General features: G+C 35.8%; 2 protein-coding genes across 2 annotated transcripts; one reads left to right on the top strand and one right to left on the bottom strand.

Annotated features, from left to right (window-relative positions):
* Positions 1 to 2443: 2443 nt before the first annotated feature.
* On the top strand, positions 2444 to 4828 carry LOC141839030 (F-box/kelch-repeat protein SKIP11-like). The gene is made up of 2 exons (XM_074726680.1): positions 2444 to 2749; positions 3336 to 4828. The coding sequence occupies exon 2, from the start codon at positions 3409 to 3411 to the stop codon at positions 4714 to 4716; it is 1308 nt and encodes a 435-aa protein (XP_074582781.1). The 5' UTR covers positions 2444 to 2749; positions 3336 to 3408; the 3' UTR covers positions 4717 to 4828.
* Positions 4829 to 7288: 2460 nt separating this feature from the next.
* Positions 7289 to 17457, bottom strand: LOC141838553 (PH, RCC1 and FYVE domains-containing protein 1-like). The gene is made up of 9 exons (XM_074726059.1): positions 16569 to 17457; positions 13864 to 13950; positions 13576 to 13665; positions 12783 to 12863; positions 12101 to 12289; positions 9959 to 12019; positions 9523 to 9669; positions 8301 to 8587; positions 7289 to 7960 (listed from the first exon to the last, which is right to left on the bottom strand). Exons 1-9 carry the CDS (start codon positions 16614 to 16616, stop codon positions 7825 to 7827), a joined length of 3126 nt encoding a protein of 1041 aa, XP_074582160.1. The 5' UTR covers positions 16617 to 17457; the 3' UTR covers positions 7289 to 7824.
* Positions 17458 to 18344: the final 887 nt, after the last annotated feature.

Here is an 18344-nt window from a genome sequence, read left to right as displayed (position 1 = left end):
TGACACATAAACAGTAGTAGCTTGTACACTAATTAAATTTGTGATCCTGATTTGGACGCAATTATATATATATACATATAGTATTCTTCCACTAATTAACCACTAGTTTTAATTAATTTGTTATTAACTATGATATGCAAATGGGAATTAAGTGCATCATCTCCTGGTGCTTTTTCAGCAGCAAAAGTAAAGAGCACAGATATATAATTGGTGGAGTAGAGGTGACCGACCATTCACCACTTCCACTTCTCTCAATGCATTGCCTAATATTGAGAAAGAAAAAGGTAAAATTAAATATACGAATGAGAATTATTATCAAAAGAATAATATATATATATATAATAATAATAATAATAATGTTCTTGTCAATCAAAACCACATTATTAGCGTACTAAGATTTCACGTCGATGTGACAATGAATTCATGCATTGTTTTCTTCTTCTTCTTCAGCTTCAATGGGTCTCTAATAAATGTAGGACAGACATTCACTTCACATTTCACATCATAATTTTTTTTAATTGAAAAGTAACATTTGTGATCAATTTCTCAATTAATTTTAATTTTCGATGATACAAATTTCAATTAATTATTTTTTTTCTTTTTCCTTCCTCAATTAACATGCATGCCATCGTTTAAATTAATATGCCGGCGCACTTGTTTAATTTGGAGACGTTATTGCCATCTCTGTTACGGTTTGCAGTGGATGTCATTGTCGAATAACAATAATAATAATAATAATAATATATATCGTTGTTTTTAAATTAAATGTTTAATGAATGGTGACGACCGTAGTCGAAGTTGGATTTGGAATTTTGGTTTATTTTTTTATTTTTTTTATTTTTTTATTTTTTTTTATTTTGCCGTCTCCTTGACGGTATAAAAAGCAGACACCAGACTGGTCGGTTATTAAAAACAATAAATAAATAAATAAATTGGATTTGGAAAAGTATTAATTGATGAGATATATAGAACCGATAATAAAAATAAAGATACTTGTAATAATAACAATACTATTGAACACAAGTTAAACTTTTAACTTTAATTTGAACCTCAAAAGATGTAAAATTTGAATGCATGACTTCGTGAAGCATAACATTATTTTTTTCCTTTCATAAATTAAATGGGATGAATTTAAATACTTTAGTTAATTATGAACAATAGATTTTTTTTTTGAAGCAAATTAAATTGCAGGGGGTAAAATTTTAGTTAAAGAAAAAAAAGCAAATTAAATTGCTAGCATATCCATGATACAAGTCAAAATGGAATTATATTGTGAATAATTCCTCCAAAATTCAACTCCTTTTTAATTCAAATAACTAATAACTTACCATTGACTTTGGCATCGATTCTATAAACGTAAAAATAAATAAAATAGCTTAATCGAATTATTTCCGATTTTTACAAAATGATATTCGAGTTGACAATTGAAAGTCCACCGTAGCACCTACTTTTCAAGTACAAATAAGTAAATAAATAAAATTTCTTTATGATAAATTAAAAAAATTAATTGTATATGAAGGTGATGGCGATAATTATTAGAAAATTGTGGGACAATAGATCTCTGGCAAATGGTTGGTGGTGGCGGCTGGGGACCACCGCAGCTGGCGCGGGGCCCAATTCCAGCCATTGATTAATCTGCTAATGATGCGATCGAGACTTGACTCGATTCGAGAATGGACAACGGGGATATAAATTTTAATTGTAAATAAATAAAGAAAATAAAAACTTCGAAAAAATGCATGATTTTTTATTATAAAAAATAGTTATGTTCAAAGATTGATTTATTATTATTATTACTATTATTATTATTTTTAAGATGAAAGTGGACTAAAATCTCAAGTTTAAATTATTTATATAAATGATATCTAATGAAATATTTTGTTACATTTATTTTATCCACGCATTTAATATCCTTTTTTGTATATTTTACTATTATGATTATTTGTAGATGTAAATATGTTGTCGGGCAATATTATAAAGGTTTAAGTGAAAATTTGCTTTTCTTTTTTCTTTGTTTTTTACTTTTGATAAATTGATATTAGAATTTCAATAAATAATCATAAGATTCTATTAATCTTCTCTTGACTTGTTAGGATTTTGAAAATAATAGTAATTGTTAAAAAAAAATTTTGATCAAATGAAATGAGGCACTACACTTTTCTTAAATATTTAAAAATTTGAAAGAATAAGTTTTTAAGTATAACAATTTTTGGTGTCTAATTAAATGGCTATTGAAAATTTAAAATAAAACTAAATTTACTAGATCATGAAAATCTAAATAAATCTATTTATTTTTTATTCTATGGAAACTAAATCTACTTAATAGATTCGCTCTGAAAATAATTAATTAAGTTGGAAAAGAGAGAGAGAGAGAGAGAGAGCATGGGGAAAAAGCGAGAGGACGAATGGAAACTGAAAGAAACTGAAAAAGAAAAGAAAAGAAAAAAGAAAAAGGGCGAGAGAAAGAAGAATAAAAGGGACGCGCGAGGCGGCTAAAAAAAGCAAAGAAATCGTCTGCTCGCGTAGCCCGAAGTGGATGGAAGCGACCGTGGATTTGGGCACTCTCGCCGACAAGATCGCGGCGACGAATCTAATCGAAGAAGTGGAAGATAACTCACTCTGAGGAGGAGGAGAAGGATGAAGAAGAATATGAGCTACTGTGCGAGGGAAAAGTGAAGAGTAATGATCGTTCCTAGTTCAAGCGCATACTTTGGTGTCCCCTTCCGCTTGATCGTCGATTAATCCTCATGTAAGTTCGAAAAATTTTCTTTGATCTTCTTTGGTTGATGCTCCCCGTCGCGGCGGTTGGGGATGATAGGTACCCTAAAAAAGTGTATTTCAGCTGATATTATGATGTGTACAAGTTCTTTCGAGGATTCGATTTTTGCTTCTCTGGGTAGGTGTAAATTGTATAGAAAAATTGGAAACTTCTGGTGGGAATTGGGAGATCTATGTCTGTGTTTCTTTTAGGGTAGGGTTTAACCTCATAAAGGTCGTTTTGTTTTGTATTTCGTCATTGGTTTGCTTGCCCTTTCCTATTACAACTTTCTCATTCATTGATATTCAAGGGTTTCAATCTTCCTCTATGGAGAGATTGATGATCCAGTATATTGATTGTTGGTGTTCTTTGGTAACATGGAAAATATTAGTACTTCTTGAGAAATTTCTGTTTTTTTTTTTTTGGTTAGTTTTTGATTGGTTAATTTAGCTATAGAAATAGCTCCTTGGATGGATATTTTGTTGTCAAAATTTCTTTTTGTTGATGTGTGAAGATGGGTTTTGTGTGTCTTGCTCATGGTTCTAATAATTTTCTTTTTCTTTTTCTCTCTCTCTAGCAAATTGTGGATTCCTAAATTTGAGAAGCTCATAGATTGTTGTTCCGCTGGAAGGTCTGAATTTTTCACAGACATGCTAGAAAATGAGTCATGTTTGATCTCGAGAGCATTGCCGAGCTCCTGCGAGGAAGAATCAAAATGGGCTTATATGACGTTCAACCTCTTGGAGATTACGACCAACAAACGCCCCCAACTTGTCGAACCATCAGGGCTAAGCCAAGATGCTGCAGTAAAGAAATTTAAATATGAAGATCAATCAGAGCCTTCCTTGCAAGAAGAAACAACATGCTCTTTGGATAAATCTGATTGTTCAAGTGATGATGACAACCAGCATTGTTATTCTAGCTCTCTTATAAGCCAAATTGGCCGCGACATGTCGATAAAATGTCTGCTCCACTGCTCTCGGTCACACTATGGTGCCCTTGCATCCCTCAATCGGGCTTTTAATTCCCTGATTCGCTTGGGTGAGCTCTACAAGTTACGACGGAAGGATGGGATTATTGAGCACTGGGTGTATTTCTCTTGTAACGTGCTTGAGTGGGAAGCATTTGATCCTTATTGCAGGCGCTGGATTACCCTTCCAAAAATGCCTCAGAATGATTTCTTTATGCACACTGATAAAGAGTCTTTGGCTGTGGGGACTGAACTTCTTGTTTTTGGAAAGTACTTCACCTCTTTCATTTCTCATATAGTACTAAGATACAGCCTTTTGACAAACTCTTGGTCCCAAAGTGTTGAAATGAATTGCCCGAGGTGCTTGTTTGGATCTGCTAGCTTTGGGGAGAAAGCTATTATAGCTGGTGGTACAGACGCTCAAGGCACCATATTGAGTTCTGCAGAACTTTACAATTCTGAGACTCAATCTTGGGAAACTCTTCCTAGTATGAACAAACCTAGAAAGATGTGTTCAGGTGCTTTCATGGACAATAAGTTCTACGTCATTGGTGGAATGTCTAGCCCTACCGAATTCTTGACATGTGGTGAAGAATATGATTTGGTCAAACAGACATGGTGTGTCATTCCAAATATGTCTGCAGGGCTCCATGGGCCTAGTGGTGCACCGCCGCTTCTTGCGGTAGTTACTAATGAACTATATGCAGCTGATTATGCAGAAAAGGTGGTTAAGAAATATGATAAGAAGAATAACTCTTGGATCACTTTGGGAAGATTGCCGGAAAGGCCAGATTCAGTAAATGGTTGGGGCATAGCTTTTCGGGCATGTGGTGATAGAATTATAGTTATTGGTGGACAACGGGATCTTGGAGGAGGGATGATTGAACTTAATTCATGGACACCGAGTGATGGCCCCCCAAATTGGAACATGATTGGCACCAAGCACTGTGGGAACTTCGTGTATAATTGCGCTGTGATGGGCTGCTGAGATTTCTGAAATAAAAAATTCTCTGTTTTATTGCATGTGATGAGGAATATTGATTCACCAAATTGGCATAAGCTGTTGATTCTACCAGCATAAGCATAATGTCTATTTTTCTTACTCTTTCTAAGAAACTATCAAAACTTATCTTCATTACTTTCCAATTACAAAATCTTCCAGATTCAATTTAGACCAACTCTTTAATTACCTTTTTTTACTCGAGAGTATTCTTGGATATAATGCAGTCAAACCACTCAAAATAATCTGGTGCACCAATCTGTTCTGGGATTTTCATGTTTATTATCTGTATATTGTGTTGTTTTGTCATTTCATTGTTATTGAGTTACTTCGACGAAATAAAGTTGGTCATTGAATTTTTTTGCAGTGTTTTTGTACTGCTGTTCAGCTTGAGTTGGTTAAAACAGTTTTTTATCTCTTTTAATTTTGCTAGTATTCTGATATGCTACTTAATTGGACATCAAAATACTTAATAGTTGATATGTAGCAATATTTGGTATTTTTAACTTTGAAATATTATGCCTTTTATTTTTTATTCATTCCATAATAAGTGTTACAGTCATGTTCATTAGTCCAAACAGAATTGCTGTTGCTTCTATTGTCAAATGCTTAGATTAATTGAGGCATGATGACACCACTGTAGACTGGTTCCAGCCACAAAGAAGATTTTGATAGCCTCTTCATCCTTAATACATGAATCCTTTATCACCAGAAAATTATTCAGTTAGTTTGTTCAGCTTAGTATAACCATTCTTGATTCTTGTATTATTTCAGCTAACCTTTTGCTGCTCTGATCACCATCATCTGTCTTAGATATGCACGTTCTAGTCCACTATCTGATGAAAAACAAACTTTTCATCTTCAAAGTTCAATTTAAATTTCTTCGAGAAACATGATAAACATAGATTTTGCTATTTTTTTCATATGGATATAACTTGCTTCAGAGTACTGATAAACCTAGTGTATTTCGTATGCTCATTTTATTTGCTTCCTGTTTGTTTCAGAAACTGTTTTTTAAGTGGAAAAGTCTTTTGAAAGAAGAGAACTGTAAAGCTTTCCAGTGTTGTCTTGATTGTATTTCCTGAAATGCTGCGTTCTGTAACTGTCCTAAAATAAACTACGATGAAAGAATTCTTGGGATCAAATTGAGAATTAAGTTTTGCTCGACTCAGGTTAAGAGAAAACGACTCTGGAATGGATTAGGCTTGCTCCATCATTAATGCTTGAACTAGCTGGTATGAAAAACTCTGCTCATTATGCATCAGTAATGTTTCCAGCTGCCATTGTGATAGTCTGTCAAAACTCGAGGTTCATTGATTGCTTTTCTTGTTTATGCATAGTCAGGACAATGCTTTATAAGATTTCATTATTACTTTCTGCTGTGCGTGCGTATACTTGTTGAAGCATTCTTCTGTTATCGAAGTTAACCATACAATATTTGAAGTAAAATCAAAGTGCCATAAGGTTAAGATTGAAGATAGAAACTGTGATAGAGGTCCGTCTTTGACGAAGTGGATAAGAAATTCTTTGATTTATTTATTATTATTCAAGAAAGATTATCTATCTTGTGTTCCTACGTTATCAAATTGGGGATTACGCCATCAGAATCTTTATATGTAAATCCATCATGAATTTAAATTTAATTAACATACCAAAAATTACGTAGGGAAATGCTGACTTTCGAGAACAGTTGTAATAATGGCCTGTAAAGTGGCCCATGCCATTCTTCTATCGATTTGTCCTTTTTTCGCTGGATGAAAATTCAATGGAGACGTTCAGAAAGATTCTACGATTTGCATTTATTTCATGCCTCGTATAGACTCATTGTTTACTTTTATTTGAGCTAATCACAAGGGCTCAAGTGTTCGTCATTTTCCATTATAATCTTGGTCCACGACAACATAACATGCGGTTGCGTACTCACAAACAAACGACATTAGTCTAAGCCACAAGATTAGACTAAGAATGTTACTGTAAACTATAAACTAAGTCGTGCATGACCCATGTAAGGATCATTCTGATGAAACTATACACCCCGACCCAACATTTACATTCATTTCATCCCTCTTAGTGATCCCTTAATCCTTTCCTTTCACTTGGCAATGCTAATCTGTCTGATGAAACTTTACGTCTCCATGTTACCTGTAAAAAGGAGAGGCGGTCAACCCACATGAGACAACAACCTACCTACATTACTCCTTGCCCTCTGTGATGGACATGGTGCTAGTTCAGAACCAATCAATCCCCAGCAAAAAAAAAACAAATACAACTGGACGATCATCTTTCACTTGATCTGATACCACTTCTTTTGATCTAGATCCCAACAATGAATTTAATCTCACGCAATTTGGGATTGTTGTATACTTTTCAAGAAAAAAAAATGTTAACAAGACACGCCACCAGTTAAAATAATAGTATGATGAGAAATTGTACGGTAAACTGATGTTATTGAAAACTTCCAATAGAAACAGCAATCTGGGCCAAACTTAAAATTGTCCTATCCGACAAAAAGAACATACAAAATTATCCTATTAGTAAGCATGAAATTCGCCATCGAAGAAATAATTATAGACAAATAGGCAAATAAGTTTCCAGTGTTATGAATGTTGACCACCGGAATAGGCTTTGGACATGCAGCCTCCATAGTATTTGATAACGACGAAAAGAATAATATAAATATAATCGGCAAGGGAGACAACTTGCCTTCGAAATGCTCCATAGTTAGGCTACCATTAATCCAAGGGAAAAAAAAGCAAGAAAAAAGACTTTAAAAAATGATGTGGCCTTCAGGTAAAATTACGAGTGGATGGAAGATACAAAGCATGTCAGACTCAGACAGGAAAAAGTCAGGATGTTATTGTTATGGAGCAAACAAAAGAGGAGAGGCAAAATAGACAAACCAACTGCACAAGAATTCTTCAAGGCTGCGGAGACAATTTGCATGTGGCTATTTCCATAATTGTCCTAGTCGACTCTCGTATTGTGATGCAACCATCAACTAGTTATGTGCAACACCCACCAGCGGTCGATAGGGATATTTACATTTACCAGGAGGAAAGGGTGAGGCAGAATTCATGGCTATCGGTTCTATGTCAATCAACCTGTTCTTTCTCTAGATGATGCTGAGGCAGAGGCAGAATTTTCACCATTGAGAATAGTGTACGTCTGCTGAAGCCTAGACCGATTTTCTGCCCACCATTCCTCTGCCTGTTGTTCGCTGAATCTTTTCCGACTGCATATGAAACATGGACAGATTTTTTTACAACACAAAAGATGTTTCAGAAATGCAATTTGAAGGTACACAAAGGAACACATGCAGCTGAAACCAAGTAAACTTGAAAACCAAACCAGATCAGCCAGCTCAACTTTGTTTGGTTCAACTAATACAAGTCTGGTTGATCCAAGAGATACAGGTAATGAAATGAAAGTGTGTACTTGTGGATGTAAAGTGCAAGGAGATAGGTAGGCGTGCATTCATAAAATCATAACTCAAAGAAGTATCAGGAAATATGGTATCAGGACATGTATGCATGAGGTTGGAAGTCATGAAATGTCACATGGGTGAGACATACCTAAAGCGCACACGCTTGAGACATTTATGGCTTCCATTCAAAGAAGATATGGTGAAGTAAACACCTGGTTCAGCCTGTTCAACCCATTCTGCAGCCTCTGATACTTTGTTGTTTCCATTGCACAACACTGGATTACTAGTGCAGACATTTGACTGGGGCAAATGGGTAGCTAGCAAATTGGTTGACTTATTGTCACGAGAATAAACTTTTGATGAATCTGATGGGCAAACATATTCATCACTGGATACCAGGAACCCCTCCGGTACCTTCTCAGCAATGGCTTTCAGCTGCCAAGTATAAAAAAGAAATTATAGTCAAAAGGTCAATTGAATGATGCAGCAGGAACAGACCTTTGCTGCAATTTGCAATTATAGTTCAGGAGGCAATGAAGCAAATTAGCATTTGTAAGAACCTACAAGCTAGTAGATGGGTTATATGGGAACTTAAAATGCTCAACTCATTGAAACTAGATAATAATAGTGATCAATAGAGAGGTCGACTGTAAAGATGCTACATCTTAGTATATTGCTTCCTATGTATAAAAATTCATCATCAGGGTTCAATACATATATAAGCAGAGCAAATCATCGAATAGGTCAGAAAACATCCCAGATAAACACAAAACTGATCCATCAGCTACTAGTTAATAGAAGCTCATGCTTTAAGTTCCATCGATTAATTGGCTGAGTAATTTTCTCCCAGTTGCAAGAACCATGTGCCTATTATGAAATCCAAACGCTAGTAGTTAATAGAAGCACATGCTTTAAGTTCCATTGATTAATTGCCTAAGTAATTTTCTCCCAGTTGCAAGAACCATGTGCCTATAATGAAATCCATCTTTATTACTTAGATGGATGAATAGGAGAGAAAATGACGAGAGTTATACTGATTTGATATATCATAATGCTAATTCTGCAGGTTCTAAATGTAAGAAAATAGTTTTTTTGAGAAATATGAGTGTGTGGTTCATCATTAGTGTTCAGTGAATTAGGTGCTTCAACCATTTGTTTTCTTACATAGAAATATGATGGAGACAATATCCAATATGGATGAGATCAAGGTCAGGATTAAGCAAGCAAACTAAACCAAGAAGCATACCAGGACTTTTTAGTCTGAAATTTTTGAGGAAAACTTATTATATTAAGAACACTTAAGGTTTCTCATTCACCACTGCGAATCCTGAGGTTCAAATAAGAATATTATCATGAAGAGCAAGCTGTACCTGTGAGGTAAGAGACTTGATAACCTCCTTTGCAGCTTTGCACTTTGCAGTTTCTTCGCACGATATTGCCTTTGCATCTATCAACTCTCTTGTTGCTTTCTGCAGTTCTACTTCTAGAATTTGTGACTTAGACATTAGCTCATCTACCTACAAGAGAAAAGTTTCAACTTGTGATACATAACGTATCGATGATCCATACAATGCACGATGATGTAGATTTCAAATAGAAAAGCTTCATAAACATAGAAATAAGCAAGGGTGTAAAATGTGTGCAGTTAATCCTTGCATATTCAAAAAGAAGAAATGTAAATACTAGGAGAAATCAATAATTGTCCACAAGGCAAGTGACACTGGCATTCATATTTCAATGTTTCATAAAATAATGTGGTGATCGAACCTGATGCATGCATAATTTGAGCTAACAATATGTAAGTACCTGAGCCCGTAACTTGGCTACTTCTTGTTCTAGATCCTCAGTAATTGGAAAACATGTAAGATCAGTTGCAGTCCTTGTAGGTACCAAGTGAGGTGGGCTTAGCTTGCATGATGTAGGAGATGATGAACGAGAAGAAACTCTTGAACCAGGAACAGAAGCAGAAAATATCTTCCTTGAAGATGGTTGAAGAAACTTTGAAGAGGTAGATGGGTATAAATTTCCCAATTGATGCAGGATTGAATGACGACCATTAATTGATTCTTTGGAACCTCTGCTTTCACCTTTAAAAGATTCAACTGAGGAGAGCCTAGAAAAATGCCCTTGCACTTTAGAACCATATGTATCTCTGTCAGCCAAGTCACCACTCATCTGGTTTCCAATTTGATATCTTGACCCTCTTGGTTTCATCCCGTCTGCTATCACTTTCTTAAGCTTTGTATAGCATTCATCACATACACGATACGGCTTGTTAAAATTTGGTGCCAAAGAAGCTTTGGCAGATTTTCTACTGCTACATGCCGTACAAAAAACTAACCCGCAGTTATAACAATTATGACGCTTTCTTCTGAAACCAAAAGGGAGATGACAACCAGCACAAATAGACTGATCCGCACTGCATACCCACTTATGAAGACATATGACAGCAGTGAAATTTGCACCACACGCAACACTCTTCACTTGTTTTTCCTTCAAAGCTTCAACAAGAGTTGGAGTACTGCGGTCATCATTGTCTCCATGGCCTAAACGACCATTTGCACCCTTCCCCCAGGTGTAAACCTCAGTTTTTGAAGTTAATACAGCAACATGATAAGAGCCACATGATATCTCATCAACGAAACTACTGGAAATTTTACCCCCAACACAGCAAGGAAGTTTACCATCTGATTCTGGATTACCAAGTTGTCCATAGACATTACTTCCCATCGCATAAACATGTCCAGAAGTTGTTAAAGCAATAGTTATGTCATGTCCACAAGCCACTTTACAGACACTATCAGAAAGGGAAGCTATGCATGTTGGAACGAATCGAGGTTCTCTATCACCATGTCCAAGTCGACCTTTATCACCATCTCCCCAAGTGAATAATCTCCCTACTGAAGAGCAACCTGAATCAGATGCATCCAAAATTTCTACAATGGCAGCAGTGTGCCAAACACCACACGCTGCATGAACAGTTCGCATTCCTTTTAAAGCTTCAACTTCTCTTGGTATATTTGTGCTTCTACAATCTCCATGACCTAGAGCACCAAACATTCCATCACCGAATGTAAATAGCTGGCCAGCAGATGTCATAATAGCTGTATGCCATGGCCCACAGGATACTGATGACACATGCAGATCTTCCACTGGACCACCTACTCTTTTAGGAATCCAGTGACTTGCATCACTCCCATGCCCCAGGAGCCCTGAACTGTGAGTACCATCACCCCACGAATACAAATCCCCAGACAAAGTCACAGCGCATGTATGATATTCCCCACATGCCACAAGTTCAACATTCAGTCCACCTAAACCATCAATAAGCTTTGGCTGGGAAACATCATAATGTTTTCCATGCCCAAGCCTTCCTCCAGATTCCTCTCCCCAACTGAAGACCTCTCCTTGTCTGGTTACTAAAACTGCATGGCCCCTACCACAAGCTATATTGTGAACATCGAGAAGTACAGCTGATTCCAAGGCTTTAGGCAACATTGCATCCATATTTGTGTTAGATAAACTTCCAGTCCTTTGCAGTCCACCCCCAAGAAACCCATCGCCTATGCCTTCACCCCAAATGAAAACATCGCCTAATGCATCAAAGCTGTCATGACCTGATCCATGGCTTGAAGAGCTAACGGCACTAGATAAACTCACTCTAACAGTATCAGTCGCAGAACCCTGGCCATATGAAACATCTGTAGCTCCTGATGAATATGAATAAGTAGGTTTACATAGAGAGTCTGAATGAAATAAATCCTTAGTTGGTGCAGTACATAATATCACATCGGACAACACCTTTCCTAAACCATTGATTGGTTGGCTCACATACGGAATATCAACTTGTTGGTCATCAATGGAATCCTTAAAAAAACAAGAAGAGATATTCAGTAAGCAGCAAAAATATGAAATTTCAAAAGTTTACCAAGCATAAACTTGTCAAACCTTATGGAACATACTGCCACAGCTGATGGTTGATGTAAATGGAGAAAATTTCTGAAAATAAGTGTGAGGACTATCAGACGAACTCCTATCACCTTTTGATTCCAATCTCAACTTTCGGTAATTTCCATTCGAGATCAAAGCCCTCAAGCCAACAAACCAGACTTCTGCTTCATCCTTATCTTTGCAGATCTGTGAATGGAAATAAATGTGGAAGGTTTATTTGGAAACACACTTCAGAAAGTGCATAATCTTAATTGCATGCTGCGCAATATATTTTTAGGGTGTTTATTTTGGACAATATTTTTCAATTTTATTTTTTTCCTTTTCAAAGAAAAGGAAAATATTTTTGAAAATACATATAATAGCAGTTTTACAAGAATAAGTAGAACCGAAAAATAAAATATGAATAATTTTTATAGATCCTCTGTCAAATACTTTTAAAAAAATACACTTTTTGTTTTAATCATATTTTTTATTGTAAAATTGCTATCAAACATGTGATCAGAAATAATTTCTCTTGTCAACAAAAAGGGAAATGGAAAATTGTGGGGTTTTTTTTTTCCAAAACAAACACAGCTTTAAATGGTCACTGCCAGAAGAGAAACTACAGACCATTCTAGAAGATATAACAACAAAATAGTCCAACTAGGAGGTAAAATGAGAAATAAGAAAGAATACATACCAAATCAAGTGATCTGTCATTGTACATAAGTGAAAATGACTGATATTCTTTATCAGGTCGTGGATACCGCTGAAATATTGCCTGAAAAGATTAAAGGGAGTTCACAATTGTTCTTATGATACCACAGTACTTCAATAACATTGTTATTTAATGAAACACAAAAAAAAAAAAAAATCTTATAAAGTCACTCATTACTCAGCAACCTAACAACATGCCATATGTCCCAACTATGTGGGCCTACTAAAAGGGATTTTATTGCTGCTATCAGGTTCAATATAAGTAATATCCAATTTGTTTGAGTTGCCTATGATAAGTTTCTTTAGTTTATTACTACCTCACTCATTGATTTAACTCTAATTATTCAATTTGTCAGAACATATTTATATCTTCTTAACTTATGTTCTGGCATTTTATCATCTATCAAGAGTACAACTAACTCCTCATGAATAACATGGAGACACTCTCAACTTTACTATAACTTTTCATGTCATGCCTTTGTTGCTCAACCCTCACTGATGAAGAGCGACCGGCAACTGCAATAATAATAAAATAGATATAACGCATACTAGAATTTGCCACTCGAAAGTAATGCACAATCAGCAAACTTTCATGTCTATTTATGTTGTCTGCAATTTGCATGGGAGGAAGAGAAAGAATAATGGAGTGGATGTATTATCTAGCATATAAAAAGTAGCAATGAAAATAATGTCTGATGCAAGCTCTTGATGTGTGATATAGGAAAGAGGTGATAGTCATACAAATTGAATAAACCCATATGAAGATATAGACTTACGGTACGTTGCCCTGGTATGATTTTTGAAACTTGACTAAGTTTAAGTTGCTTCTCGTCTCTTCCAGAATACCAAATAAGTGTAGCTTCATCCTGAAAAATGAACAAGACAAAATAATCACAAAAATCTATTACACCAGAATATAGACAATCTGATGTATAGACAGAAATAGCTTCATGATTACTCATTAAAATTGTACAGTTACTGACCCCATAAAAGGACCAAGTAGTAAGGAATATTGAAAAGCAAAAAATGATACACCATCCATGAAACATAATGAAACAACTTACAGTAGAAAGCTGAAAAGGACAGAATTTTGGCTTCCCTCTTCGACCATACTTCAATAGATATGCTCCTTTCTTCAAGGCTGTGATTGCCTGGGCATTCTAAAGAATTAGCATCAATAATATAGTACTGGGACTCTGAAGGGGGTCCTATCATATGCAACTGTGCTTGTGCCTCGCACATAAAGGAAATGAAAAAAAAAGAAATAGGGGTTGCGAAAAACAAAAGTTGAGCATGAGATCAATGTTTAGAAGGTAGCACCCAGAAATTTAATTTGTGAAAAATCATATTAACTTGTGCTTTGTTATATGATGCCATCAGTATGTTTCTGCATGAGTTACCTAAATTATTAATTGAACTGACATGCACTTTTGTAAGCTTTAATATTTTCTGCTTAAGATGCCTAGCTGTAACAATTAGAATTGAATGGTAAAGTACCTACAGTTTACCTACTTGTGATTTCCCATGATTTCATATTTTCACTGTTGTCATATTTGATATTCCCTATTCTTTATTTTTCTCTATTTCTATCCTTACAATTAAAAATAGTACTAAATAACTATAAGATTCAAACAGACATCACCAGGAACAAAATATTCAAATGGTCGAAATGTCTTCAACTTAGACTATAGCAAGATAAAATACTCTGAGTGTCACTGCTCAATATTACTGAAAGTCAAAAACTAAGTACATATATTGATGATCTATTTGTTAGTTATTTTTGTTTACCAAGAGATCTGTTAGGCGAGGAGCCAAATTTAGGAAATATGCAACTTTTTTAGGACTGATGGTAACTCTGTGTGTTTAGGTTTTTTTCTCTTTGCTCTTTGACCTACCATATGCCCAGCCATTTTGCTGGTACGTAGTATATCTAGCAGGTCTATGCAGATAGAACATACTCACATGTTTTGATTGTTTAGAACCTATGTCGCTAGCATAAACCTATTAAAAGTCATGACTATTCAATTAACAAAACATTTTTCTCCAAATATTAGTCAGATAGGATATTAGACAGGGGAGATAAAGCATAATTAGGTTATCTACATCCAAGGGAAAAGAAGGAAGGAGAGCATAGAGGTGTAATAGGAAAGAACACACTGTAACTAGTAACTGATTGTGAATTGACACTCATTCAACAAAACAACCAGTACGTGAACAGTGTATTTTTTTTTATTACAGATTCACATCATCTTTCTTCTCCTTGCCACCCAGGTAAACAACCTGCAGATTTTTATTTGCCTCCGCCTTCAATTTTTTTTCTTCAATCCTTTATTCTTATGCTTACAGTTCTATCACTTAAAGTCAACTTACCATGAAAATGCTTGTAATAACAGAGGTTGCACCAAACAAAATAAGGAAGACTCACAAATACTAGGGAATACCTTAAACTAGGGTTTTTATCAAGGAAATATACTAAACTCACTGCTTCAATATCAACAAAAATTGCAAAAGAAATCCTTGTGTTGATAATCCTTTGCTAGTTCTGTTTATTTCTACAGAGATCTGTTAGGAGAGGAGTTAAATTTAGGAATTATGAACTTTCTTAAGACTGGTAGTCTCTCTATATATGTTGTATGTATCTACATATGAATGCATTTACATATGTTGTCTTGGAACCCTTTCTTCTCCTTGACATTGAAGGTAAGAAACTAATATAAATTTTCATCTAATTATTACTTGCGAGTGTGACACAACTAGAACAACAATACTAACTTTGGAGTTACTAATATTGAAGATCCCAGCAAGAACTATCAGATTGATCAATGTTCAAGAGAACCTTTAAACCAAGAAAGATATAGTGTCAGTAGAGATGAAATGGAAATTGTCAGAGTTGTACAAATGCATATACAATTTTCTTCAAATGAAACAGAAGTTTTGTTATATATCCTGACTGAGTGTTATGCCAATTCGTAGTACAATATTGAGGGTGGTCAATTGGTAGGTGTGTTATTGACAATCTTTTCCCATATGAGGAGAGAAACTAATGGGAGATTCCGACTAACACAATGGTAGAGAAGAAACGACGTGTCACCAAAAAAATAAGCATTATAAGCATCATATTAGCTACACTAGTAAAATACCCTGCAACTTTGTACTGGACAAGTCATGAGACCTTCAAATATATTTAAAGGATAACCTTAATGACTAACTAAAAGAGCAACTGAAATATGAAAAGCATATCATAATGTGGCTAAGCAAATCTTGTAAGAAATCCAAAAATCTCCCTTCTGTTGCTTACACGGAAGTGGTTTCATGGAGCTTTATCCTGCTTAGTTAGTTAAACTCTAAAGAGGTAAATCCAGTCTGTTGATTAACAAGGTTCGCCAAGATGAGTTCCTCATTGGGTTATTATACAGTTAGCTATTGAAGGACAATGGTTCGCAAATCAATTCAAACCTTAGGAGCTTATACAATCATGATAGATCCTAGGCCTAAAAGATCTCAAGTTCCTAAATCATAAACTAATGCTGAATACATCTCTTAGGTTCTCGAGGACTAGACCCACATTCTTTAAAACTAACATTATGCAGAAATCGACACCTGAAAAGACTGCTGGTATTATTCTCCTCGTTTATATTTACGTCGGGTATTCTGACACAGTAAATTGGAATACCTCAGATTTTTTTAGTAGTCAATGGGAAAAATAAATAATCACAGTTCAGATGGAAAGAGAAAGAGAGAGAGAAAAATGAAACTGCTAGAATGCTACCTGCTCAACATCCCTCTCAACCCGACCATTTCTTAGAGGATCTGCCATTCACCTAACGCTACCAGCCTTAAACAACATATGCACAATGAACGAGCCTTGGCTGCACAGTGGAAAGAAGATAAATGGCTTCTGCATAGGATCTTCCACAGCCCCATAAACGGAATTACAAGTTCGTTCGTTTATGGAGAAAAACTCCACATTATAATTGACTATGCCCGTCGTGAGCAATAACCAAGAAGCATGACACGCCCATCAATCCAAGCATACACTCCACTTCGGACGAAATCAGTTGCAGGATGAACTATTGTGTAAGCTCCAGCTAAGGTCTCCCAATTCCAATGTATTGCAATGCCGGACTCTTCCGCCCCAAAATGCAAAGAAAAACAAAGTGCTGCGCGATCCCGAGAGGAATTTCTAGTTCCCACAACCTGAACGATGTTAGTGACAGAGACCACAGCGGAAACAGCTCAGAGATCTTGACGGAAACCCTAAAAAGCGGGTATTTCCTAAAATGAACTCCAAAACTCCCCGAAACAGCGCGAGATGAACGAGACCTCAATTCCAAGACGACGGGAGGATCTCATCTGAGTGATGCCCTAATCTACGACGACAGTGCCTGAATCTGGGGCCACCCGGCTGTGAGGAACAAGAGCAATTGATAGGCGAAACATACGGGGGACTTCCGCAGGGTGGAATCGCAAGGTGTTCCAGGATCTACGCCTGCACGGCCGCACGCAAGGGAATCAAGCTCCGACCGAGAGCTCCGCCTGCCGACGGAGAAGAAGGACAAAAAGGGGAAAGAAAGAAGGGAAGCGGAGAGAGAGAGGCGACGACGAATTCAAATGCTGGGGCTTCCCCTGCGATTTGCTAACGTGCGCCTCTGCAAATCTCTTCCCCTTCCTTCGGTAATTAAGAACACGTCGGCAGCTAAACCCCGTTAAAGCTGAGATCAATGCACATTAAATAAGAGTCGATGTAGGCGCACCAACGTCATTTACCCAAGTCAATCTGCTCTGGGAATCGCAATAGGGCCCACCGGAGACGACGTCGGTGCAGTGACTGGGTCGTACGAGGATAAAGGATTGGGGATGCCACACGGGGCCGTGGAAGATTCTCCTACTAAATTCGTGGCGAGCCACCCCTGCTATTTTATTAATATTATTAATAAGGAATAAAACATAAACACTGCGCAAGTGTCCAAAATAAAACGATTAAATTAAAGAAAGTAAACTAGATATTAATAAACAATATCTTAAAATTTTGTCCCACTTATATGTAATCTTATAATTATATACGACCGGATTATCAAAATAAAAAAATAAAATAAAATAGTATACGACCGAGAACAATTTCTCCACACAGCAATTCTCTTTCAATATTAGAGTTTAAAATTTTTTAAAAATAAAACAGATATTAATTTTAAATGAAACGAACTAACTATTTCTTACCAGAAATATTTAGTTCTCATTAAATTTTTAAATAAAACAAGCAAATAGGGTACTCTGCTAAGGTTGAAAGACATTAATATGTCCTATATATATATATATATATATATATATATATATATAATGTATATATATATATATATATATTTATAATTCAAAGCACAGTTTAGATGTTTAGATGTGACTTAGCTTTAAAATAATATTCGTCTCTAACCGAATTTGAACTATGATCTTTTGCATATTGGATTTGTTGTTGATGATGATGGTATTAAAGGGAAATAATGCATGTGGTGAGCAGACAGAGATGATAGGAGAATGCAAAGCGCCAGAT

Source organism: Curcuma longa, chromosome 11 (genome assembly GCF_044706935.1).
Source record: "Curcuma longa cultivar G26 ecotype Majalengka, Jawa Barat chromosome 11, ITB_CL_G26_1.1, whole genome shotgun sequence".
Taxonomy (NCBI): Eukaryota; Viridiplantae; Streptophyta; class Magnoliopsida; order Zingiberales; family Zingiberaceae; genus Curcuma; species Curcuma longa.
This window is presented reverse-complemented; position numbering and strand designations above follow the sequence as displayed.